Raw genomic sequence first — 27329 nt, 5'->3', positions numbered from 1 at the left:
CTATATTCTTGGATGAAAGAAGACTAGAGCAGTTCATTAGAGCTTTTTAAATGAAGAAAGGTGAGCTAGAACATGTTCAGCTGATGTCAGCTCCCTGTCAGAATCACTGCAATCTTGCCATAAAATGATGCAACAGTCTTATTTTATTTTATTTGTTTAACTACAATTTGAACAATTTCATCCATCCTGAAAGTGTCTAACTGAATGACTTGTCCATACATTTCTGGCCTTACATCACACAGGCAGATGAGCAAACCCTTTCTGGTTAGTCTCTGTAAGCAGTAGGCAACTGTGATGTAATGTGTTTACACTTTTTTTTACATGAACTTTTCAGTTTTATATATTTTAATAGTTATTTCTCACAAATTAAAAAATTGGACATTATGTTAATGTTGAGATTCGGGTCATGTGTTTGACATTGCTTAGGTTTAATGTCGTAACTAACTGATTAACAGAAAACCTTTCACTCACAGTTATTGACTTTGTAGAACAATAAAAGTAACAAAAAAAGCCTGAGAGGGAGTTTTATACAGGCTACTGAAGTGCTAGAATGACAGATGCAGTAATGGTAAGAGTCATCAGTCGTAATTTTAATAGTCTGCTTTACTGATATTCTTGCTAGAGTCACGTTGAACTTTTTTTAATGTGAAAACAGTGCAGTATTTATTTATTATTTATTTATTCAGCATTCTTCTCTAGTCGCCACATATTTCTGTCAGTCCTTTCCACCTTTGTGTTATGCACGCTGCACACAGCATGTGCTGTACATAACAAAGCGACAGGAAAACAGCATTTCAAGGTCAGGAAAATATCAACATGTTGTTGCACTGCTTGTGCTTGTCTTTGTTCCGTCAGAAAAGAAAGCTCCACATGAAAGTAAAATGAGTGCTTTGAGTTCTAAATGAAACAGAAAACATAAACCCTTTCGTAAACTCGTGTGACATGTTTCAAACAAAGTGCATAGCACTGATTATATGACACCACAGGTACTGACAACATTTAAATCCAGCTTACAGCAAAATATGAAATCAAAATTATTATAATTACAGTATAATTACATGAGTACCAATTATTTTAAAAATATAGTCATCATGTTACCAAAAAAATCTGTGTTTCTCTGTAAATATTTTAGGGATTATAGAATATTATAATAATATGATAGAATATTATGACAGTATTAGATTTTTGGTCGTTCCAAATGTAGGCTGAGTCAACAAATTCACAAAACTTCACAAGACAAACAAAATCAAAGAAATACACACGCGCACAAGCCAAATAAACATATGTCTGCACACTGTTATTCATTTGTTTTGAGTGCAATAAATAGGGACAGCCGGAACAGGGATGAAAAATTAGTCAGATACAAGAGCTGTTGCTTCCCGCAGGTTTGGAGCAAAAAAAAAAAAAAAACGACTGTATAAGCCAACTCATCTGCATCAGTCGCGTTTAATGTTTGCCCGTCTGCCTCCATCTCTCAATACTTCTCCCGGTCTCTCCACACTGCTCTCTTCCACACACCTCTGCTTCCCCCCCCCTCTTCGCTTGTTGACATGCTGCAGTTAAAGGTTGCTTCAGATGAGTACAGCTTTGAAGCCAGCCGAGCGGTGGGCACATCCAGGAGGGTTTTATATATATGTGGCTTTCTTGTAAAGCTTCAAATCTCACCACTGAGCCAGCACCTCCAATGCCTCAGATTATACCCCACTACCACCTGATGACTTGCAGGAATCATTTTTTTTTTTTAATTTTTTTTTTTTTACCATCTATTTCTCCTCCGCACTTCAATCGCTCTCGACCGACGGTGTCCTAGTGATTATAAACAACTTGGGAAAGACATATTATGGTGTTGAGTCCAGGGTGAAGAGGGGAAAAGTGAGAGAATAGAAAAAGGGAGGAGGGGGATGACACAGTGCATATATTACTCCCCCAGCACCTCTTTTCCCTTCTGCTCTTCAATCTCTCCTTTGTACATCACCCACTTCTAATACCCCTGGCTATCAGCCAAAGTGAAGTGGGATTTTACATGTGGTTAGCAATTTTTCAAGCCATCAAGTGCCACCATTATAAGAATCCAGCAGGCCAGTAATGCTGTGAGCTAAGATGAGTAAAGTTTACAATTCTTAGATGTGCCTAAAGGTATCTCACTTCCCAGAATGCCCTGTAATTTCCTTTAAAAACTTTAGACCATCCTCAAAGCATGATGGAAAAGTGTAGTAAAGAACCAATATATGCAAAATATTTTATGTATTTATGTTTCTGCAACATTCTTTTAAACGGGTTCCATGGTCATGGTTACGGTGATAATAAGAAACCTTTTCGAAAAGTAATAGCATTGACAAGATTTGAAGCATGTGCATGCACATACTCACACCATACAACTGAGATCAGCGAGAAATTTTCATATTAGCTTATTGCTTTTTGGTTTTTATTGCCTGACCTTTCGAAACAAATGTTTTTTAATGCATAACAGTGCAACAAGTTTAAACTTGTTATCCAAAATTTTGATTACCACATTAGAGGCCTTGATTACACTTAGCATAACAATCACAAGTTTTAATAAGGAACTTGGCAGCCACATTTTTATCAGCTTTTACATAGAAAACACAATTTTTGTTTCAGGTGCCGACAGTGTACGGAGCATTTTAATCTCTTGTGTGTATATATATGCCTCATATGTAACGTAAGGATATCGATACTATTTACATGTTTATTTCATTTCTGTTATTTGTCAAGACACACAGTTATATATCTCTCCACAGTTATATATTACACTGGTTATACTGTGGCTTATTCTCATGTGTGGTCCTTGAGCAGCATCTGTGCTAGATGCACCTCTTATAAGCGAGCACTTTAATTTTGCTGCGCACAGAAAGCCCAGATATTATAATTTATTCATTTTAGTGTCGCAAGTGAAGGAGGAGCGTTGGTATTGTGGTTATTTGTTTTAGTAAAGTTGTTATTATTCATGAGTGATATATTAATATTTAATATTGACAGTGATTTACCTTTGATTCTGCCAAATTGCTTTGGTGCGTGTTGGCATTAGCATGTGCACTGTTCAGAGATTAATGTACAGTAACACTCTAATCCAGGAATATTGAATACACTTATTATATTGCCCTTCTCTCTTATGTACAGTATCTACACACAAGAGAGACATATACACATACAGATACAAATGTGTAAACACAGTGAAGGTTTTGAGAGGAATGTAAAAAGGTAATAAATTGGGGAAGAACTATTTCTCAGCATTAAAATAAAAAGTAAAAATGTGTTCAAGCTTATTTGGAAGCTATTGTTTACACACATATTGATGGCATAATGCAAAAAACAGATGGATGGATACCAACCTTTTAAGAAAATGTCTTGCATTTAAAATGATCTTTAAAGTTTGAGACAAGATGAGATCAAAGAGAAAACAGTGCTAATGTGAATGTGAGGGAGGAACAGTGTCAGGCTTGAGAGGACAACAAACCAGATAATCTAAATAGAGGTGTGTGTGTGTGTGTGTTTGTTATACGGGTGTTTGATCTAGTTGTACACTCGCTCACCATGCCACATCATCCCTGCATGACGCAGATGTTATGCTTTCAAAGACACTTGTTCATTCTGTTGGTCATCTGCTCCCTCGTCACACTTCCAGAAAAAGCAATGTGCCAAACGACAAAAAAGAAAGCAGAAAAAAAAAGATTACAATAAATACAAACTGTACTCAGCTATGTACACACATGTGGCGGCAGTAGAGGCTGTAGCCTGTTCAGGGTGAATCCTGGACAGTTCGCCAGTCTATCTCAGGGCCAACACAGAGGAGCACACACAGAAAACCATTTAGACTCATGGTCAATTTAGAATCACCTGTTAACCTATCATGTCTTTGGATTGTCAGAGAAACCAGTAGTACCCAGAAGAAATGGAGACAACATACAAAGGTAAAGGTGTAAAGGTTTTGTTTTAAAATGCAATTTATTTAAAACTGGTCCATTAGGTTAAAAAAAATAGGCAACCAACAATTCTTTATATCCTTTATGCTTTACAAAGACTCAGACAGACTATTAATTGTATGGGGAAAAGATAACAGTAGCTGTAAAAGTAAAAAAAATATTGTTTTTGTGGGGAGTTTAGAATAAAATCTAAATGCATATTACTTAAATACAAAACTATTAAAATACATTTAGATACATTAGGACATTCATATTTGAGTTTTAATGATAAAATATTTCACAGTTTAATGACAAGGTGAACTAAGCATATGGTGTTTTTATTTATTTATTTATTTTTTGCTTTTCCAGTTAACATGCAACCTAACTACAAAAGGGTTTAAAGCAAGCCATAACAGACAAACACCACATTTGTGGTACACTAAATATGTATTTGAAAGATGACCAAAGTGCGTTATTCTATTTTGAGAAATTTTAAGTGTTAAGAGTTCAATTCTGAATTGTGACTGTATTATGTCTACAGCCAACTTTGCAGAGTCGACAAATTTTTAAATATGATTTAGGTTGAAACCACTGGAGTTCAATGTGTGTAATATCAATGAGTTTCAGTAAGTTCAACGGTATACAAAAGATATTCAGATTGTACAGAACCGACTTAAGGGAGGGAGTTGAAGTGGGGTTCTGTACTCATTGCGGTTAGCTTGTGGAAGTTGGCTCCATTTCACAAAAGGGCAGCAAATTAAAAGATTGAAATGCAAATTATTCCCCTTCTTAGCTGTGCTTCACACCATGCTTAACATGGAGATATCTGGCGTGTGTGTGTGCAAGAGCAACATTGTGTGTGCTAAATACAACCTAAATACTGTGTGTGTGTGTGTTCAGAGCAATCAGATAACACTTTAGATTGTTTTGCTTTACCCTCACTGTCCTTATTAAAGATAGTAAAGTGTTTTACATCTGGACAAAATGACAACAGAGAGTGTTTTGATGGCCTTTTACTGAGAATTGAAATTAATTGAAAAGGGCAACTTGTAAATAGATTTTTTTCCCCCCTCAGCTTCCTCTCTCTATCTGTTGCTTTCTTTTTCTCATTTTCCTTTGTTGGCTTTGAAATATTCCTTGGAATTATGTTTAACAAGGAAAATAACTTGTGAGTGTGTCTCAGATCTGGCAGCATAAGTTGGATTCAGTCTGATTAGGTCTTCAGGTGTCTTCCCACATTCAGATACAGTTAGTAGTAGCTGGCCTCTAATGGATCTGTAGTTCTGGGGATGTGTTATGTGCAGACCTTCGACCAGCCATCGATTTTCTGATGTATATGTTACTGCCAGATCACCAAAATGGTGATTGTTCATGTTCTGCAACATAACTAGCAACATAACAATAAACATTTTTCAAACACGTGCAGAAAAAGTCTATTTGCCTGTGAAGTCTAGTAAAGTAGAAGTGTGATGTAGCAGAAAATGAAAAATACAGTAGAAATCCCTCAAAACTGTACTTTAGTTAATGTCCTTTACAGCAGTGATTGGGTAAGAAAGCAAAGTTGTTGCTTGGCACAGAAACTCTGTGAGAAATGGGTACAGGCGAATTTCAGGTCATTTTCATGCCAAAGCAAACTGCTAATCTGGATGTGGACGTGTGTCTTTTTATTCCAGCTATCGCAACTATGCATTTCTTTCTGGTATTTATTTCGAGTACTTTTTTAACATGAAAACCTTTAACAAAATGTAACAAACAATAGATCACTTTGCAGAAACAAACAGATGTCTGGGTCGTAGTGCAGTTTTTGACTTGTGACAAATGATGCACAGTGTGAGTTTGATTTGCCCCTGCTGATGTGAATTTCAAACTGTAATACAGTACATTTCACTGGCTTACAAATTGACTTTTGTGATACACTTTAGTATTTAGTTTTTTTTTAGTTTTACTAAATTTTAAGTCTCACTAAATAAATATGTCTTTTGGGATTATTATCCTCAACCTAACTGCACGCAAACACACGTACTTGTGAGTTTGTGTACCTACCCTTCGGAGACACTGTGACTTGCGATAACTTGCCGAATCATCGCTTGTAAACTTGTATTATTAAAACTGGCTGCTTTTAGGCTTTGGTATTTTTTCATATTCCCTGGAATGAATGATGGCAGTGCAGCCGGTGAAGTTCCATACTGCACTGGGACAAGTGTGGAGACCTGCGATAAACCCCTTGCCCTTTTCTGCGTCAGTGCTCGTGTGTGTGTGTGTATATGTGTGTGTGTGTATAGGACTTAGTGTGGCAGCTTCTTATTCGCTTCTTGAATAGCTCAGGAACTAAGTCTGTATAAGTGTGTGTGTGTGTGTGCATATGTGTGTGTGTGTGTGTGTGCATGTGTATACAATATGCAGAAATTGCTTGACATTGGACTTATTACAGAAACATTCATTTATCCCCTTCTCTCCTCTTTTCTTCAAGCCTCATCAGCACTTTTGCTTCCTTTCCACACTTGAAAGAAACAGAAATGATGAAGTCAGCAGGAATTTCTTTCAGCTTATTTACAGGCTGTGTTTCTCAGCTCGCCTCCTATACAGTATATGGATCAATACAATCTGTGTATAAGGGTTACAGCAGCGAATAGAAAGTCAGGGCTGTGTATGTGTGTGAGCAAATTTGTTCATGTGTATTTGGCACTGTAGTATATGTACTTTCTCATTTCTAACAGAAAAAGCAGGGGTTTGTCCTGTACAGGTTATCCGTGCTATCTGAACAAGTCCTCCAACCTAAATGGCCATAAGGGTAATTTGTCTCTAGCCTCATGTATGACTCATAGATGCATCTCTGGAAATAGCGCCCCTATGGCAGCAGGTATGTCTTGAAATTGCACCCTAGGGGTGGTGCCTCTGAAATTAGGTTTAAATAGCACTCCTATGCCAGCGAGCATCTTTACACATTGCACTGTATCCAGAATGCAGTGGCAAGACAGCCCTCCTCCCTAAGCAGGTTTTCATTGAGTTACTCTTCTTCACAGAAGAGCAGGAAACTGTAGCATTAGTGAACTTTTTATGATGGGTTTTTAGTTGATGCCCATTTGGTAACCACGTCTTCGTAAAGTTTTTACACTAAAAGTAATGTCTTGATTAAAAAAGAAAATAATTTTTTTTTATAGATTTATATAGATTTTGAATCTTTGAAACTGACGATTAAAAGCTCACAAATACTGCACAAACAAAGGGATGGGGGGAAAAACTAATACATTCATGCCACCATACTCGTACAGCTACAGCACGGTGGTCTCATTATGGGGGATTGCATGCACACGGTGTCTTGCTCAAACTGTTAAGACCACAGCTGTCTCTCTGAGTGCCACATCTGACAGATGCCTCTCTCAGCATTTTTCCCTTGAGTAGGGCAATACCTCTGTATGTGCTCCTAAGCACACATAGTTTAGTGTGTGGCCCTGTTGAGTCGCTCATATTTCACATATTTCACATTACTCTCTCAACCCCCATTTTCTGTTCTCTCCAGCATCTTGTCATTCTCAAGTGTCCACACAACTAGTGAGTGAACCCTTATACCAAACACACCGGAATTTGTAAATCTACCTGGTTTGTCTGCTGGGTTTGCAAGTTTGGGGGATTTAATTATACCACAAGATATCAAGATTAATTTATTTGACCTGGGCTTTTCAATCAGTTAGCATCAGTAAAAGTCATTTATGATCTTCATGTTCATGTGTTTGTGTGTGTTTGAAGGGAAACTACTCATTTTAGTCATATTTTCTTTGCATTTCCCTTTATGTTTCCCTCAGATTTAGTTCCACCACTTGTTCCTTCTTTACTAGGGTTGGGTTCATACTGTCCGATGGCAATAAAGCAGTGACACATTCATCAATATTATGGGTTTCTGTAGTTTGATGAGCCAAAATGCAAGAAGACAGAAAATGAGAATGCAATGACAGATAGAATTGTGTGAAGAATATATTTTAATCAAAACAAAGAATTAGAAACAATTACTACCCAGACCGCTTAGCAGCTGCAAGTGCATGACTATTGCTTGTCTAGTTTGGCTGTACATGTATAACTGTATTTTCAAGACAACATTACTTAACAAAAACAAGATTAAGCAAAAATATAATAAATGAAAAAATCAGATAATGATTTCTGCTAAAAGAGATATACCTGTAACAGACAGTAATAAAAAAAGACATAAATTGGTTTGGAAATGCTAGAATAACTAAAGCTTTATAGAGTCTGTTTAGGCAGTCAAAGATCTGAGCATAGAATTGGGACAGACTAAGAAGATCAGCAGAAATAGCAGATATGTGACTCATGGAATGGGGAAGGGAATCAGTTGGCCATCTCACATGCCAGCAATGTACCAAATCAATCAGTCAGTCTCCCGGCCAAGGGAATAGCTGCCCAGCCAACTATCTAATTAGAATTAGTTATGTAGACATCCAGCAATCTAGCCATTCCGACAAGCCTGACAGGAAGTAAGCCTGTGGTTAGAGTCTGCAAACAAGTAAAGACCAATGGTGATCTAGCATTTTGGAATAATGCATTGAGAATGTACAACATAGTTTGAAAAAAAGAGCAAAGTAGTTTATGGTATTTGGAAAATTGGGCTCAGGTGTAGTGGAATGGGAAGAAATAGAGCCATACTGTGAATGGAAGTTTGCTGCTTACACTGAGCAATTTAAGAAAAACAAATTGTCATAACACAGCAAATTCTGAATGCATTTGTTGTATGAAAGGCAGTGTTTCTCAGGGCTAGATGATCTTAATAGTGAGTTCAGACTGTAGGTTGTGTGCAAGCAGAAGGGCCTTTAGAGGGTTTGCTCAGTCATGGACTGATTTTTGTGGTTTAATAGCTGTTGTCTAAGTTCACTCTAAACTGGGAGAAAAGTTTATGACATTTAGGCACCTTTAAAATCAATTCCAGGCTTTTCATCAAATAAACCAAATCATAGACCTTCATAACCCACTTGCTAATATTCAGTTGAGCTTCATGAATCCATATAATGGATATATAAACTACGTATATATAAAACCTCTAAAACTACCTAACAAAACCTAACCACTTTCAAATTTTGGAATATTCAGATGCCAGCTGAGTCATTAAATCATTTCTGTACAGTATGAAATAATATATTAAAGGCACTGTTAGATTGTAATCAGTATTATGATCAATATATGTAATCGATATTATGAATTCCAAAATCCAAAATTATGTATTGTAAGTGGAATGGCTCACAAAGGTCATGTTTCAGAATTTACCTGAAATAAATTAAACCCACTTTCCACATTTATTGGCTTTTAAAGAATCACAAAAATCACATTCTTCCTCTACCCGTAACCAAAGTATTTTTGTTGCCTACAACAACAAGGCAAAAAATAGCTTCAGTTGTGCCTTGCTAATTCTGGAATCAGGCAGAACCATATTTCAAATAAAAGCACACAATTTAAAACAGCTATATGACAGTATAAGATAAGTATAAGTTACACACATGCATGGTGATTATTTGAACTGAATATACACGAAATACTACAGATTATGCTGTATTCAGGTTATGATTAAACTTGATGTCAAAAGCAAATGCATTACTTTAGAAAGATACAGTAAACACAGACAAGTGAGTAAGGAAGAGAAGGAAGAAACAAAAGAAACTTGAAATAAATCAAATGCTGTAAGCAGTTCAGAAAAGGCCTGAAAGGCAGATGATGATGGCAAAAGCCAGAAGAGAGTATAGAAAGAGAAGGGGGAGCGAGATAACGAAAACTTGGAATTATGTGGGTGTCGTACATATTACTGAGTCTCAGCTGGAGACAGTGGGAGTAAGAAGAGTGCCTGTTGGTCTGAATTGACGAAATGGTGATCCCCTGCTACAAGGATGAATGAAGCTAATTTCTGGAAGGCTGCAATAAAGGCTGTGAGGAGGAGCTCACATGCAACAAATCAATCATCTCTGTGTGTACTGAATGTGTGTATTTGACATGCACATTCAAATGAGTATAAGTGCATTATTATTATGAAACTATTTATGAAGGGAAAGATCATGCAGGTCCATCTACCTGAGAAGAACAGAAAAGCCAAAAATGTGTGTTATTCTTTTGACCGGTGAACTAAGTCCATTTTCTTTCTTGTGAGTGCCAGGTTTAGAGTGACAGCCATTTTGAAGCTCACGGAAAGTGGGGTCACTTTGCTTTTCACTTTAGCAACAGGTTTCCGAGGACAAAGGTACAAAAGCTGGTCATAACACAAAACAAGGAGAAGAATATTTGAAGACAGTAACGCCACTTACCATTGTAATGTACTCCAGACAACATAAAATCCTAATAGTAGGGCTTGACGGGTATTTACACATTCTGTTTCGTCAAGCTTTTTGCATGAGGTAATATTAACTTTTGTCCTAACAGCTATAACTGCTGGTGTTTAGAGAGGGTTTGTATATTAGAACATTTCCAGAGCAGCCGCGTTCACCTCTCAAAATGAATTTTTCTTATCTTAAAGATGTATCAAAGAAAGGCTTCTTTGATGTCTTTGATGAAAAGCATATAGATCCAGTTCTCTACAGTTTCTCCCACGTCCTGCTGCCATGTGATCTGTTAATCCAAGCATAATCTTTCAGGATGTGTTTTGCTGTTTGAACAGCTTTTTCCCCTGCAGCATTGAGTTGACTGTATGTGTTGATGTGATACCTTTAGTCTTTTTTTCTTGTTACTGTGCTTTTGTATCACTTTCAGTTTTTTTTTTCCTGTCTTTTATTCTTTCTAGGTGGAGAGGTACCATACACCACCCTAGCCACAAGGATGATGATGGGGGTTTGGTGGATGTTTGCTCTAATTGTCATCTCCTCATACACTGCCAATCTTGCAGCCTTTCTTACCATCACGAGGATAGAAAACTCCATACAGTAAGTATTTAATAGCTTTTTGGTCTCTATTATCAGCGGTTGCAGACATCAAAATTTGATTCCATTGACTTTATTTTCTCAAAAAACTCACTTTTTTTGAGATTAGTACATAAACTAAAGTCCTTTAAACGATTCCACATCACCAATATTTATTAATATTACAGATACAATACAATACAGATTTTCAAGCTCCATAAGGCAAAGACAAGTAAGTTCAGGAGACACAAGTATGCACACGTGCACATACATTTTCTGATTTTGTACAGTTGTGTGTACATGACTAACTGCTGCTAAGTTAATGAGACACACTGTAAACACACACACACACACACACACACACACACACACACACACACACACACACACACTCTTACACGTAAACACACACACACACAAAATTATAGGTCCAGATAGGAAATTACTATCCTACGATGGTGGGAAGGAGGAGGTGCACAAGGATTGATAGAGGGGAAGGAAAGGATAAGGAAGTAGCTGTGTGTGAGGGTGTATTTATGTGTGTGTGTTCCTATGTTGAAAATAAGGGGAAACAGAGAAAAAATGAGGCAAAGCACAGAAGAAAGTCATAGGTGTGTTTTTGCATGTTCTTCCCTGGTTGTGGGGCCGAGACTGTAGTAAGGTAAATGGCAAACCCTTCTACTCTCATTGCTGTAATGTTATACACATATACACATACACACATCACCCTAAGCGATATGCCCTCTGTTTATCTATTCTTGTGATAATATGTTTGCCAGCTTCTCTCCTGGTGGCACACGCTCATATCTCATTGGACTAATCAGCATGCCGAAGCATCCGCTATGCCCGGCAGTGCCACAGTTAATTGTGCTTGGCCTTGGAATAAACAACATTTATTTCTCTAAATCTCATCGCTATCTGTCTCTTAATTTGTTTCTGTCTGTTTGTCTCGCTGTCGTTCTCATTTTCTGTCAGTGGCCATTTTGCAAATTTTTTCTTTGGTTTACTTTTGTCTTTGTTTTCTTTATTCCCAGTGTTTCTGTCCAGTTCCTTGGACAAGCAGTGAAAAGAACTGCTTTTCTTATTTCCTTTTCTCTATCCTCTTTTCATTGTTTTTTTTCTTTTTGTTTCACTCCAATTTGCCGTCATAATGAGTGCCTCTCAGTTTGCTGCCTCATTCAGCACCCATTGAACTAATTAAGGATTTCCATAAATTTTAATGCATTATCTTTAATGTGTTGACTCTTCTGGGGTCATTAGTGGCATAATTACCACCTAAACTGCAGCACCCACATGGCCTTGGGCCTCCAAAGATGGGTGGTAGACTGAGTGGTGTTAGGGAACACACCCAAAATAAACTGTGACTAATCATTAAGCATAACAAAAAACCCCAATGGAAAGATGAAGAGAGTAGCCAAGTGAAATAAGGATGCTAATGTTGACATTAGGATGCACTTTCATCTATTAATACTTGATTAATATGTTACACGTAATGGAACAAGAGTGAACACTTTTGTATAAGAGATTGAAATAGTAACTTAACCATGGAAAAGAGAAAGCAAGTAAATGCAGAGGCAAGAAAAAAGACAAGGCTGGAAAAGGATGGAGGTATTGCTCTTCTTAGTGTCTCAGTGAGCTGTCAGGAAAGACAGGGTTTTTAAGTATTAATGCCCTTGTTTCATCCTGGAAATGAAATAACAAGTGAGCGTTCAGAACCCTCTCTGGACTATTTCACGCTTGGATGTTTTCCCTCAATTTCAGTGTGAATCCTTTAGGAAACAGTCAGGGATGGCAGTGGAGAGTGGCAAAGAGAGAGAGCAAGAGAGCAAAATACAAAGGGAGAAACAAAACACTATAGACAGTATAAAGTGGAAATGGAAAGAGGAAGTACCTTGAAGAAAAGATGAGATGGATTAAAAGGAAAAAAGGAGGGGAGAGGACGAGGTTAAAAACGAGAGCGTAGGATAAATGGAGAAAAAAAGGGTAGGAAAAAAGCATGTAAGATGGAGAGAGGGGAGGGGTTTGGGATGTTGTGGTGAATCAGAATTAGAAATGGATTTTGGGCTTGTAAAAAAAAAGTGAGAAAAGAGGCGGTAACTGTTGGGAGTGAGATGGAGCGGAAGAAGTGGTCAGGATGAGAACATTGAAAGAGTTTGATGATAAAAAGCATCTTTCCTTGGCACATACTCACTAATGATGGGTAGATGACACCTAATGGAGTGTATGGCACATTTCCCTGGCTGTGCTGACACAGTATTGACACTGTGTTGGTGTATCGCCTAATTGCGACATCTGCTGGATTACAAAATATTGCCGTCAACGTGGATAAAGCATGTGGAGACTGAAGTGGGTTCATCCCTTCTAAAATGTGGATGAATGATCCTGTTTACATAATCAGCAGATAAAAAAGAGCTAATTGAATGAAAGAGAAGTATTTTTACAGTATTCAAATTAGTTTGAATATAACCTAAATAATATGACTAGTATGGCAAATGCAGAATGTACAAAAATCTTTTTTTTGCAAGGAAGTATTAGTGAAAAATGTGAAATGAGCTGAAAAGGCAGGGTTTACAAATTTTAATTAAGAAAGAGAAGTTTTTTAGCATGCACGGGCCAAGTCCATTTTCTCTCTTTGAGACCAGTTCTCTTGCTTTGGAAAAACTCTTCCACGAGGTACAGATGAGGCGGGAGTACATTTAAAGCAAGTTTGTAGAGGTGCATTGATGAAGTGGAGCAGAACTGACGTTTTACCTGAAAATAAAATTAAAAGTTAATTCATGTGAACAAAATTAAATGAAGAGTCCTTCAGAAAGGAATTTGAACATAATTAACTCAGATGAAAAACTGAGCAAAAGTGGAAACAGGAAAGGAAAACATTTACCTTATTTGGCGTTATAAGATTAAAATGATACCAGACTGGAGAAAATGTCCTTTTTCTCTATGGTTTCATAATATCAGTGGATATTGACGATAGAATACTACAGCACCAAACAAAGTCTTCTCCCCTCCTTTCACCAGGAATACAGTCAAAAGTATCTCTCCTCGATAAGCACAATTTGGCGCTTCACTTCCTTACAAAACAGCAGCTGTATCGGTCACATGATCGGTCACGTGAAGTGATGTACAAATCGATACGAGGTCTTGCTATTTGTACTTGATACACGCAACGACGCTTTGGTAGTGTTTGAACCATCACTACTACTCACACATGAGATGTCATGTGTTATGGTTGCTACATATATGTCATATTTAATTTAGTGTTTTGTTTTTTGTTTGCTGTTTGGTCTAAGTGCTGCTGTATTTCTGTGTGGCAGAATGGCCACACTGGTCAGACAAGCATCAGCTTATTCGCTTCTGTAAAGCCAAATAGGATTTTTTTTAAAGCTAATAAAGTCCAGATTGCATGTCACACTATCACTTTATCATCGTTTGTTGGTGAGAAAGGCCTTGTAACAACCATATTCCCTATACAGTTTATGGTTACCAGCATCTACAATATGTACTGTTTTATAGAAGTAACTGTGTATAATGCTTATGCTTCATAGAGACCAACAGTAACATAAAAAGTAACACAGAAATAAAATTAAAAGCATGTTTTGCACATGGATTGCTTGTGTTTGTAAGGTTGCACAGCTATCTGCAGTGCTGTTAATAATTTAATGAACTGATCGAGGTTCGACTACTTTTAAACAAGTTAATTTCCCCAGTGAATCACAGGGCTGAGATCGCCTTTGTCTTTTGGCAACCTTTCTTACCCAGAAGCATGGAAATCAGATTTGGTCCTCTCCATGTTCATCTCTTCTCAGCATGGTACTAGACCAGGAACAGAAAATGGCAGCGGCAATAGATATAGTTTAGCAATGTTACAGCAACATTAGGAAAGGGGTTGAAATGCAATTAATTGCAACTCTCCTTCCTTTTACAGCCTTTGGTCTTTTTCCTAGGCAACACACGCATATACCCAAACACACACACACACACACACACACACACACATATATACAATTTGTCACAAGATACATGCAGCTGCTATTCACTCCATTTACTTGCTCATTGAGCTGCTTAGAGGGAGTATAATTGGTTGCAGAATGAGCTTGCGTACACACAGGGCAGAGACACAAGCGTGTGGATGCATACACACGTGCAGACATTAAATTCACATAAAATTAGAACAAAAAAAAAATACGCATTCATATAGACATACATTGTCTTTGTGAGACAGCACACACAATAATAAAATTGGAGACAACTGCTGTTAGTGTTTCATTAAAACGCAGATATTTAATATTAATACCGCTTAAGCTTTTTTACTTTTGATATGCACTCCTATTTCACATCACACATTTCAGAACCAACCATATCTCCAAAAACTGTGGTTCGTGTGCAACTAATTTGCAAAGCAGAACTGTTTTGTAGGAATGTAATTGCTCAGGGAATTATGTTCAAGGTATTTGTTGAATGAATGAAGCACTAAATGTATTAACTGCAACTGAATTGCAAGCAGGTGGTTGGGTTGGATGGTGAGCATACAAAGTGTATAATTTTCACACCATAGAGCCGACTTTGACTCCATAGTCCTGTGAAAAGCACCTTAACCAACATTGCTCAACCACATAACCACATTCTCTTCACTTCATTAAACACCTGTAAACTATAGAAACTCAAATTTAAGACATAGCATCTCTCTCTCTCTCTCTCTCTCTCTCTCTCTCTCTCTCTCTCTCTCTCTGTCTTAGACACGTAAAATAAAAAACAAGCTTAGATATACTGCCCAATGAAACCAATTCACGAAGGGGGAATCCTGGTCAAAGAGTGTGCTGACAGGCTTACATATTCACAGGGGAGTAGCGGGGCGGAGAGATTATTAAGGGCAAAGATTAATTGACGGCAGTAAAAGATTCATGTTCATTGCAGAGTTCATTAAAAATCTTCAAAGGAATTTTTTTTTTCTCTTGGGTCAAAGCAATAGTTGAGGCATTAAAACCAGAGGAACCACAAGAGTCATGACCTTCCATAAAAGGTGTGACTGTTATTTTTACGTGATAATAATGTGAATAAGACCTGCTTATGTGTTATTACCATTGTTAAATCTTCTTTGTATGTGTATTACAGTTAACATATTAAGAAAGATACTGTACACGTACTGTTCCTCATTAAGCAGGACGCAGAGTTTTTGTCTGCATGTTTTGTTTCACAAGTCTGTGTCTTTCAAATTCATGGGTGGTATGTAGCAACCATTTAACAAACAAATAGTAATTAGTTCCTGTAATGGTTCTCCATTACATTTCTCAGCGGCCAAACTCTTTAAGAGGCAAACCAAGCACTGTTGCATTATAATTAACAATGGCTTTTGTATTCCCCCAGAGGTGGCAATCTATGCGTGATAGGTAGAGCAAGAGAGAAAGCGAAGAGGGGGGGTTATTTCCACTCTGTTTTTATTGTCTCTCCATGATACTGTATAGATACCACCTGTGTGCAGTAGACCAGTCATCTTGTTGAGTTAGTGCTGCTGTTTAAACCACTTTCCACCCCCAATATTCTCACATTTGTTGGTCATAGCCTATTCCCATTTTACTGTTTCTATTCCATGTCAATAACATGTTGCTGCAAACTCCCACATCTTGGCACACAGAGAGTTTCACATTCAAATCATTCATTAATGGGGGAGGAGAGAGTGTGAACTACAGCTGGTCACTCCATGAGTTACCAAAACACTAACAAAGTAATAATGATAATTCACCATGCCCCCATCCTACAGACCTGAAAGTACCAACCCAGAATCAGCAGTCTTAATGTTTTCTTAATGATTTTCTAGTTTAACCTGTCACCTTTTTATTTGTTTATGTGGACACTGATAATGTAGGAGCCTTTGTTATGCAAATGTGCCTTAAATATATGCAGAATAATTCATGCTGATGATTACAGTCAAGCTTCCAGGGTGATATGAGCGATTAAAAGGCTTCATTTTGATTTCTCGGAATTTCATAATACCCAAAGTCAATATGCACACGTCTTTCTTTAATTTACTCCTAAATCTGCACAAATACCACCTTTCCCCACATGAAAAGGAAAATAATGTACTGTAATTTGTGAATGTAGGGTCTGGTCATATTTTCTGTGTCAACTTTGTGAGATGAGCTAGTGTAGTGTGGCATCTTATATCACTGTGCATGCTTTAAGCACATGGAGCATTCTGCTGAAACAGGGTACTACTACTGCCAATACTACAACCACAGCTAGCAAGGAAGTACTAAGGGCTGATTGCAGTATACCACATGGCCAGGTTGTTTGATTTGAACCTGACCAAGCAAAGTTTATATGTTGTTCACGTGTGGGTGGCTGGAAACAAAACAAGTACTAACTCCTCTTACCACTTGTCTCTGTAGGTCTCTCCAGGACTTATCCAAGCAGACAGAGTTGCCTTACGGTACAGTGTTGGACTCTGCAGTATATGATCAGGTGCGCTCCAAGGCTATGAATCCCTTTGAGAGAGATCCCATGTACTCCCAAATGTGGCGAATGATTAACCGCACTGGAGGAGGAGACAATAATGTTGAGGAGTCAAAAGAAGGCATTCGCAAGGTAGGTTTTTACTTTCTTTATTAGGAGTCAGTTTCGGTTACAAAGATCACTGAGGTTAGTAAAACAAACTGGAACTGAATGACTCCTGCGGTTTTGAGTGCAAGGGACCAGGTGCACAAGGGCAGGACCATCAAAAAAGTCATTCATTCCTCAGTGCAATGCATTCACATTTAAGCCATAATTTGACGGCTTAAATGACTTAATTTGGTTGTATTGTGAAACCTGGAGTTATATTTTCAGTTATCGTGGCTTTAAAGTTTTTAAATCCAACTTACATTGAAACGTTTTAATGTGTCAATAGTGTATTTTATCTTTGAGAAAGTGTAGTAAGTGAAGTTACATTTAACCAATGAGAATGCCCTCCTCTAATAAAATATACATACAGTATACTGTAGATGGTTTTTGCAAGCAGTAATGAAGAGCAATGAAGAAAGTAAAGTGACAATCATATAGAGTAACAGCATCTACAGAGAGGAGGTTGTGGTTTGCATGGTTTGTCCGAATGGGCTGACAAATGTGCTGCAGGCTGTCGGCATCACCCTGCTGCATAGCCTGATGTCAACCTCCCCAAAAAAAATCTAATTGTTGCAGCGACTTGGACCAGACAACTGTAAGTGGTCCACTCGGCCCTTCTGCCTCACTCGGTGCAGTAGTTGTATGAACTTTATAGACCATCCCTCCAGTCTTTTCTCCCTTTCTGCTTTGTAGTAATTTCAGTTAAAGTACTGCTGTTTGATATCTATCAACTCCAACATCAACAAGATCCACCCATCTTCAGTCACTATTTTTTGTAGAACGCCCAGGACACTCAATGCAGGACCATGTATCAGGCTTTATGGCTGTTTTTCCAGGTCATATTAGAGGATAGGGGCAACAAATCTACAGCTAATGACTGAACAGTTGGGAGAATTCATAACCAACATATTTTACCTTTATAAAGAGAGGATATCACACATATCAATGTTTGCTATGTACTTGAGATAAACATATTTTCTATTACAAGGCAGTATTACACTCTAAAAGCCCCAGCACACTGTGGAAGTTCTGTTGTCACAGAGTGATATGGAAATCAAATAATAACACACATTGCTTTGCACATGGTAATAATCTAGTACGTGTAATGTACAGTAACTAGTGCATGTAGAACTGACACAAGTAGAGGCTAGAGCCAAAATACCTCCTCTGGTAGAAACATCCAGCATATTTGTTGGATTTAGTCCTAGTACATTTACAGTTAAAACTTAAATCCCAAAACACTAAGGCTTCGCTAACACAGACACATTAAATGCCACTTTGCTCATAATTTTTTTCACTCTTACTTTTTTGTATTTACACACTTTTGTGATGAATCATTTTTGCAAAGTCACTTTATATTCTAATTACATGCACTATGTACATAGTTGCACTAAGATTAATGTTAGTACTAGAAAATAAAGTATGAGTAAGTATGAGCTTCCCATTTGCCTACAAATCTTTACTCCTAACTCATACTGTATTTTATACATCACATTAAACATTTAGATTGTTTACAGTACAACCTTTTTGTACACAGCTTACTCTCAGGCCTACTTTTACATACAGCTCATGCCACAGGATAGTCTGTGTTGATAGGTGATAAATCTATCTAAACGATGTTAATGATACACCGATAACACATGCACAGTTAAATACTTAATCCCCTTGGTGATTACCCAGCATCATAAATACCTGACTGCTGCATCTCATTTGCACACTTTCTATTTGCACTTTGCATTGCTCTCCTCTCCTGCAGTAAGGGCCTTACTTACCCCCCTCCTCCCGCCACAATATATTAGCCTTGAACTGTAGCCAACGCTGGAAGTATTGGGAGGAGGGATAAAAGCGGTGGGTGGTGTTTTTCAAATGATGAGATAAATGCAGCGCATAACAGCATAAGCACACAACTATTAACACTCTCACACATGCAGTGCTTGTTGGCAGGGTTGTTTATTGAACCCGTATAACTAATTAGTAGCGTGTCCAGAATCATAAATGTCATGTATAGCTAAATAAAGCTATGTCTATGTAAAAGGAATCTATGTTTATCATCTTCACACCAAATGGTGTGATAAACCAAATAATTGGGCTAAATAAGGCTTCATATTGTTAAAATGTTTCATATAGAAATGTTGACATCTTTAATGCAGTATTCATACTGCATATTCATATTCATTTTTAAGTATTATCAAGTGTCTAATACAAAGTGATGTCCAGGTTTTTACCACATACAAAACAATATCCTAAAGGTTTTAATGGTTTCTCAAGAAATTCAAACTGTCTACATTACTGCATCTGTAGATATTAAAATATTGCCTTTTTGAAACATGAAGTCGGAAGATCTCAACATATTCCACTTTTAGCATAATATAAAATATATTGTATACTGCAAAACTTTTTGAAAACTATATATTATTTTCCTTTTACTTCACAATTATGTACCACTTTGTGTTGGTCTATCAAATAAAATCCCAATAAAATACATTTACATTTGTGGTTGTGGGAAAATATGGAAAATCATTGCAACAGGAAACTCCAAGGGAACACCTGAGCCTCCCGTGTGTTGTGGAGCTGACCTGAGCATTCAGAGAGGGTCTACATGCTTACTGTGAATTGACCTTAGAATGGACCTTTGCAGTGTTGGACCTATTAGGAAATGATTTGTGGAAAAAGACATGCTTGTGTGGTACGAGTGATTTGAAAGTGATGAGAAATTCATGTCATTTATGTTCAATAGCCTTGTTCGCCAGCAGAGAAGGTGATAGCAATGGTTATAGTGAAATGTTGTTTTAGGAGGAAAGGAGTTCTCCTCTGAGTACAGATGATTCATTGTATTGGGGACACTGACTATTCCATAGTGATCAAGGGTGGAGGGTTCTTTAAGCATAGCAACTCAGACTGATTGCTCTAGAATGAGCAAACCATATGACAAGGGTTGCTTTTAAGTAGCAGTGGAGTGTGAGCAGGCATGGCTGACAGGAGATAGATTTGGATGAAGGGCTGGTCATGAGCAGGGTGGATATAGAATCTGTTTTTCTATGGACAAACTCTACATGACCGAGGTGATGCCTCTAGACTGGCAGAGAATGCAAGGGTTATGCAGTCCCCTGACTACTGGAAGTTTTTGGCCTGTCTGCTCTTTATATATACCACCTTTCTGATTCTTTTTCCTCTCCTGCATCTCATCTCTTATTGCAAAGCTGTTTAATTACAAATTTCAGCACTACTGTCTTTCCATTTTCTGCTTTCCCCAAGTCTCCCCCCCCCCCTTTATAGTTTCCCTTGCAGCACCTCTCTCTGTCAGATTTTCTTGTTCAACTAGATTGTGTTAAAGGCTACAGGGTGCACTCTAGTGGTTCACTAATGCTTGTCCCTCTCTTTTAGCTGCATTGACATAAGCCAATGTTCTCTTTTTACTGCAGTGACACCATCAGTGACGCTGTTTTCATGTTTAAGTCTCCAGTTAATTTTCTAGTTAAACTCTAATTAATTTTAAATTATGTTGTTTACAATTCCTAAACATTGTTTTGTAAATGTAAAATTATCTTCAGTTTACTTCAAATACTAGTTACATCCCCGACCACAGAGTGCCTGAAATTAATCTTTTAATCTAATTGATAAAACATAATTTCACATTGGAGCTTGTCGCGTAGAGATAAAAAAGATGTTAAAAGCTAAACAATCTTATGTTCTCAGGTACGCTTCTCAAGGTCTGTGAAAAGGAGATGTAAATTAAGCCAAACTTCTCTTTAAAACACCAGTGGCTAGAAAATTGAAATGATCACCGGAAAACTTCCATCAAAGCGGAGACTTTCAACCTGTTATGATTTCCTCTCAGACGGACAAATCTATTTGGGAGCCAGTGAACAGTACCTGGAATAGTATTTTCCAGCTAGAGGGTATTTGGAAGGCCATGATGTTATTAACAGACCCCTTGAGTCAAACTCAGAGATTTTTTGTTGTCTGTCTCTGGCATTTGATTTATTTGGATGTGTTTGTCTTCTTCAATTCAGTCCCTTTGCTATATTTGATTCCTGTGACATTAAGAACTTGGTATATTTTTCTTTAGTGTCATGCTCTCTCTCCTCCCTTGTCTCTCTCTCTTCTCTTTTGTTGATGTTGCTTTGTCTCTCTCTCTCTCTCACTCTCTCTCTCTTTCTCCGAGGCTTTTTCTCTTGCACAATAAACCTCTTACTCCTCTGTGTCTCCAGTGCACTATGGATTTCTCCCTTTTCAGTTTCATTCCCCTGCAGCAGAATATTATGTCAGATCAGGTCAGTGGCTGAGCTGTTTCTAACACTCACACAAATATTTACATTCACACACGCACGCACACATGCGTGCACACACACACACAAACACATATTTGCATTTCAAAAAGGCGTTAGTTTACATACATACACTCATATTCACACCTTGCACGCATTAATACACAGACACAAAGCCAAGCAAGTTCTACAGGGATAGACCTGTCAAGGGGTAATATATGTGTCTCTCCCATTTCAGTCAATCATCAAGGTTCAATAAACTGAGAGGTGTTGCACCTCACACTTGATATCTCATTAACTTGGTGTCACATATGATGTCAAAGATGAGTGTGCTGTATGTCACTGTTTGACATAATGGCGTCTCCGTTTAAGGCAATGTGTTACTCATATGTGGCTTTCTCAATTTATTCTTGTGAGGGAAAAGAAAGCTTTTTTTCCCTTTTAGTCTTGTGTGTGACATCAGACAGGCCTTTTAGCCGACAGCTCAGCACTTGTATGTTGTGCTGACTTGTAAAAGTAATGGCTAAAATTAAGTATCACTAAAACTCTTAATTATTTAACTGCTGTACCTCTTAGACTGTAAGGTGTGGGTCACTAACAAGAGATCTACAGATAATATGAGGCATATAATTTTTAATTTGATCCTTTGTTTTTTTTTTTATGCATTTTGTAGTGTGTACTGCATACACTGCCTAAATTGTCTAGCTAAATAGTGTTTTGTAATATCAAATCAGTGTTTATATATAGATTTTTAAAAACATAATAGATCTCATCTGATGCCAAAGTCAATTATTTACATATAAAGTAATGAGGAAGGGAACTGTTACTTAATAAATGGATTTTAGTGGACGACTTTGTTACCTTCTTAAGCAAATGGCAGCAACAAAAAAATCATAGGTGAATGTGGCCCAGAACATATCGCCAGTGTTCTGTGAAAGACTAGTGTTATCATACCTAGGTGAATCATATATGTCACCAACTAAAAGTACAGTACGTGTTTAAGAGTTTTCTGGCTTGTCATGAGTTAGTCCACCAACAGCTGCAGATTATTGTGCACCTGTACTAGGTGGCTATTTCCTGTGTTTGTTCTTGTTCTGACTCAGATATACATGAACTAAGATTTGACTTAAACTGATGTCTAAGCGCTTTCTCAGATGTTTATTACTCTTTTCCCCAGGTCTCCAAAAAAGAGCCATTTTAGGGAAAATACAGCAGATTCAAAAAACTTAATTACTGACACTGTAATACTGCGTATATACAGTCATGTGCAATATTGAAAATATTGAATGATTAAAATTTGTAATCGAAAATTTGTTACAATATTGAAATAAAATAATAAACCACATTGAAAATACAAACTCTACCGTTCAACTTCAGTGCAACTAAAGTGAGTACATCTGTGATTTCCAATTAAGGCTAATGGCATGAACAAAGTAGGAAATGCCCTGGGATTTTTTTGTTTTGTCCTAGATTGCATCTATTTTAACATGGCTGCACATTGCAAAGGACTGTTTGAATGGATAATAAAATTAGACTGACTTAATAAAAATAAGAGAGGAAACAAGATTATCTGTAGACTACAGAATATAAGGCAGGTGGATAGAAGGTATAAAGAGCAAAGGAAACCACACACAATTCACAATTTATACCACCTTGTTTTGAAAAAATCAACTGTGAAGAGTTTCTTCCCTAAAACAATCAAGAGTTTTTGTGGTATTTCAGTGACTTATAACACACTGCAATGGACATTGCATGAAATCCGCCTTAAGAGACAGTGGTCCATAAAAATGGACAAAATAATTACTCCCAAAACTGCAAGCTTAACATTTGCTGAAGAACATAAAAAAATAAAAAACCTGAATACTTGTGGGAATGTGGTGGTATGGTACTACATGCTAGGAAAGGTGAGATAGCTTTGAATTGATACCACCACAGATGCTAGTTTGTCAACTAAACTAACGGATGACTTCTAGTCTTAAAACGCCTGGCAGGTGAGGAATGTTTCATTATAAAAAAATAATCCCACATACACTGCAAACATCACACAAAAATTGACATGTATGACCTGGCAAACTATGTGCCCTGACTTGAAATCAATAGAACACCTTTGGAGTACTTTAATGCTTAAGGTAGAGCATCAAGTCCTCCCAAGCAAATAGGAACAACAAAGAATTGTGTTAGACGAGCCGTAATATCTTCACCCAGATGGATCAAATCTGTAACTTACTATATATGTAAAATAATGAATCTCAACAAGGAAGAACTTTCTGACTTGTTTTGCAGTTGAATATTTCTTCAGCTGAAACACAATAACCACTAAGTCTTAACAGTTGTATACTTGCATGGACTTGAATTTCTGCCGCCCAAAGGTTCTGCTTTAGGAAAAGCGCTTTTCCCCACGTCCTTGCACACTATGTATTATCATCACTCCAAAAATCTCATATTGATGACATTCCCTTCAAAACAAAAAAAAAATCTTCACTGCAAAATTAACTGAAATCAAGGTTACAAGAAAATAAAGCGTATTTAAATCCTGTTTTTCATCAAAGGACACACTTAAATATAGCAGTAATAAATTTGCTGTCCTTCCAACCTAACTCTCGACTAAACAGCCTTACAAGAAATCGAAGCATTTGGGAAAATATGGTTAATTATGACTTTCACACTTACAATCAGGAAAAGAGGGCAAGCTGGTGTATTAGAAACAACGAGTGGGTGAAATTCAGTGCTTCATACTGTATACTGCTACATATGTCCTCATTTGGATTACACTGTATGGAGAACATTCACCTCAGCCAAAACAATTTTGCATTTTTGTGCGATTGGTAAAACTCAATTTTTCATGGACTCCTATTACTTGGATCTGAATTTCAAATTTGTATTGGTGTATTACCATGTGGAAATGGGTCTGACCCGTTCAGCTGATAAGGTCACACCAATCATCAGAAGCACACAAGCTTCATTTGTGTTTTATTATTACTTTTGTTCAACTGCGATATCCTTTAGGCATGTACTGTACTGTTTGCACTTGCACTGCTGTTTAAAATGTCAGTTTGTTTTCCTCTTATGAAATTTTTACCACATTACTGGCTACTGTTGGCAATGTTTTACTGATATTACTTTTCACAAATATCTCTTGACTTGTTCTACATATGCTTAACACCATTCTTTACTGAACCTGTTTCCCATTATTTAATGTGTCCCTATCACCATCTCTCCATTTACCATAACGACTCCAGAAATTATGATAAAAATTACCATCATGTCTTCACTTCTGCTACATATATCTCAAGACTGGAAGTAAGGAGCTATATAACGCACGTCTATAATCTTTCACCAAATTAACGTAATGACTTCAGTGATGATGATAAAGATTACAGAGATTCCTCCCCCAGATTGGAGTGAAGGCAAATCAACCAAGACCTTTTTGGATCCTTCTGCCGTGGGTAAGGCCATCACAAGACTCCAGAGGACAATTGAGACAAAGCAACGGAGAGATTATGGGAGGAGGGGAAGATGTTATGGATGGTGAATAGGTGCTTGGGGAGAAGGGGGAGGGAGACTTGGAGACAGTAAGGTGGAAAGAGAGGAGAAAGCAGGTGAAAGATGATGGGACAGGGAAGAAGATGGAGGGGTAGAGGTAGAACAGGTATACATACTTTAGAAACCTGGCTAGAGTCAAAATGTAGGACAGAAAGTTGGAAAAAATTAGAATGTGATACATTGGGGTTTAACCCTATGTTTTACTTATATGTTATTCATAAATTCTTTTCCTATCGCAAAACACTCAATCAAGCATTAGAGAAGGATTTTGTTGAGGCATAAAGGGAGAGGAACATTTATCCTGACTACAAGTGAGGCCTCTCCTTTAATGACAATGATATGTGTGATAATGATAAGTGTCCGGGTCTTATTTTTTTCACTTGCACCTCATATTATTTTATTAGGGTAGAAGAATAAGAAAGAAACATAGGGGAAAATGCAAAAAAGTAGAGTTGCGAGGAAGGAGAATTACTATTAAAGGTTGAAAGGTGAAGAAAGAAGATAGAAGAACAGGGAAATATACAATGAGGCATGGCAGTGGCTGATGAGAATGATGATGGCGATGTGAAAAAGAGAGACAGAGTCATGGATGGATTGGTGGTGAGGAAGTAAACACAGCAGAGAGAGGGGAAGCTGTGGGAAGAACAACATGGGAGACTGATGGAAAGCAATCCTGCCTTCTTCAGCCTCTATCATTCTACTCTCCCTCTGTTTCTCTGTTGCCTCCTCCATTTCTCTTTTCCTCCAGCTGTTGTCTCACCACTACCCACATACAAAGAAATACTGCTAAAGTTGTGTGTAAGGATGTACACACTGAACAGCCGTCTCCAAGTTTGTCCTTTTTCTTCATAAGCCTGCAAAGGATTGTAAAGCAAGCTGTACAGAAAGAGATGATTTAAACAGAGCATTGTGTGAGCACTGTCCCCTCATATACCTCACAATGTATGTCTGTAGCACGTATTGCTGTTTGCATAATCATGTTGTTGGGACGTTGTCTTTATTTGAACATATATTGGTTCCTGCCAAAGAATCGTTGCATTTGAGAGAAAGGGAAAAAAACTTGGAGAAAGCTGATTTAAAAAGCTGGAAATCAACCTAGGGAAACTAGGTTTCTCCAATCTCCACGATCTTCCATGAAAACCGACTAACCTAAGTCCAAGTAAACGCACTGACTGTAAGGAGATCTGAGTGGTGCTCTCTGTGTGTGGGTGTATGTGTGTATTTATGCCAGTGTCGCATTACTTTAAGGACCTCCTTGGGCGTTACCGAGGTTTCAGAGCAAGGCAGCCTAGCTATGTTTGGATGAGACTGTCCTCCATGTAATCGGATGGAGTAGGTCATTTGTACTGGCAGCCAAAAACAACAAACAGATACATATAAATGTTTGGCGACATATAACGGCTGTAAAACTGTCACATAGTATTTAGAAACATTTCCCTGGAGGAAGTCAGAGTGGTAAATGTGTCACAAAACGCAAGACTTAAGACAGAAGACCAGGACCAAGACTAGTTCAGTGTGAAACAGTCGCTTTTGTTTTGACATGTGTCACTAGACACGTGACGCATGTCCTGTGACATAGGAAATAACGTTAAAAAATACTGACATTTAAATCAAACCACAACTTTTTTATGAACCTTAACATCCCTATTTAGTGCCTAACCTTAATCAAACTTCTGAGCCCGGTAAATATTTAAAACTGTAAAACAGACTACAGAAATTCGTGTTTCTTTTTTTTTCAAACTTCAAGTTCCACCCCTAAAATGAGAACAAACTCAAACTGCATCAGGCACGGGGTCAAGTTAAGAGATAAAATTAAATCTTCTTATCAGGCTCAGTTTGAGTTTGGACAGAAAAATCTAGCCTAATCTATGCTTTAAACCAAAATCCTGGGTTTTAACTCCCACATTTTATTTGTAGTGAAACTGGCCACCATTTTAGGCCCCTAGCAAGCAATTGTATCTGCCATTTTGTTGCCTGGGGCCATAAGGGATGTAATTTCAAGAGATACCTGCCTCCCTATGGCACTCTCTCAACAAAGGGTTCAATGGGTTGTATGAGAGGGTAGGGACAAATTACCTCTGTGGGCATAAAGGTTGCAGGACAGGTTGGTTTGGAGG

At 37.6% G+C, this 27329-nt stretch overlaps 1 protein-coding gene across 4 annotated transcripts in view; it reads left to right on the top strand.

Moving 5' to 3' along the window:
• grid2 (glutamate receptor, ionotropic, delta 2) overlaps window positions 1-27329 on the top strand; it is a 443522-nt gene that overhangs the window by 360359 nt on the left and 55834 nt on the right. For all 4 annotated transcript variants that reach the window (XR_010915583.1, XM_067521709.1, XM_067521712.1 and 1 more), the window contains 2 exons: window positions 10690-10828; window positions 17191-17386. Coding sequence is in view for 3 of the 4 variants with exons in the window: in XM_067521709.1 (XP_067377810.1) it covers window positions 10690-10828; window positions 17191-17386 (335 nt within the window). In the remaining variant the exon portion in view is untranslated. The remainder of the gene's footprint in view (window positions 1-10689; window positions 10829-17190; window positions 17387-27329) is intronic.

Source organism: Channa argus, chromosome 11 (genome assembly GCF_033026475.1).
Source record: "Channa argus isolate prfri chromosome 11, Channa argus male v1.0, whole genome shotgun sequence".
NCBI classification, from domain to species: Eukaryota; Metazoa; Chordata; class Actinopteri; order Anabantiformes; family Channidae; genus Channa; species Channa argus.
The sequence above is the reverse complement of the archived record's forward strand: the minus strand, read 5'-3'. Positions and strand labels throughout refer to the sequence as shown.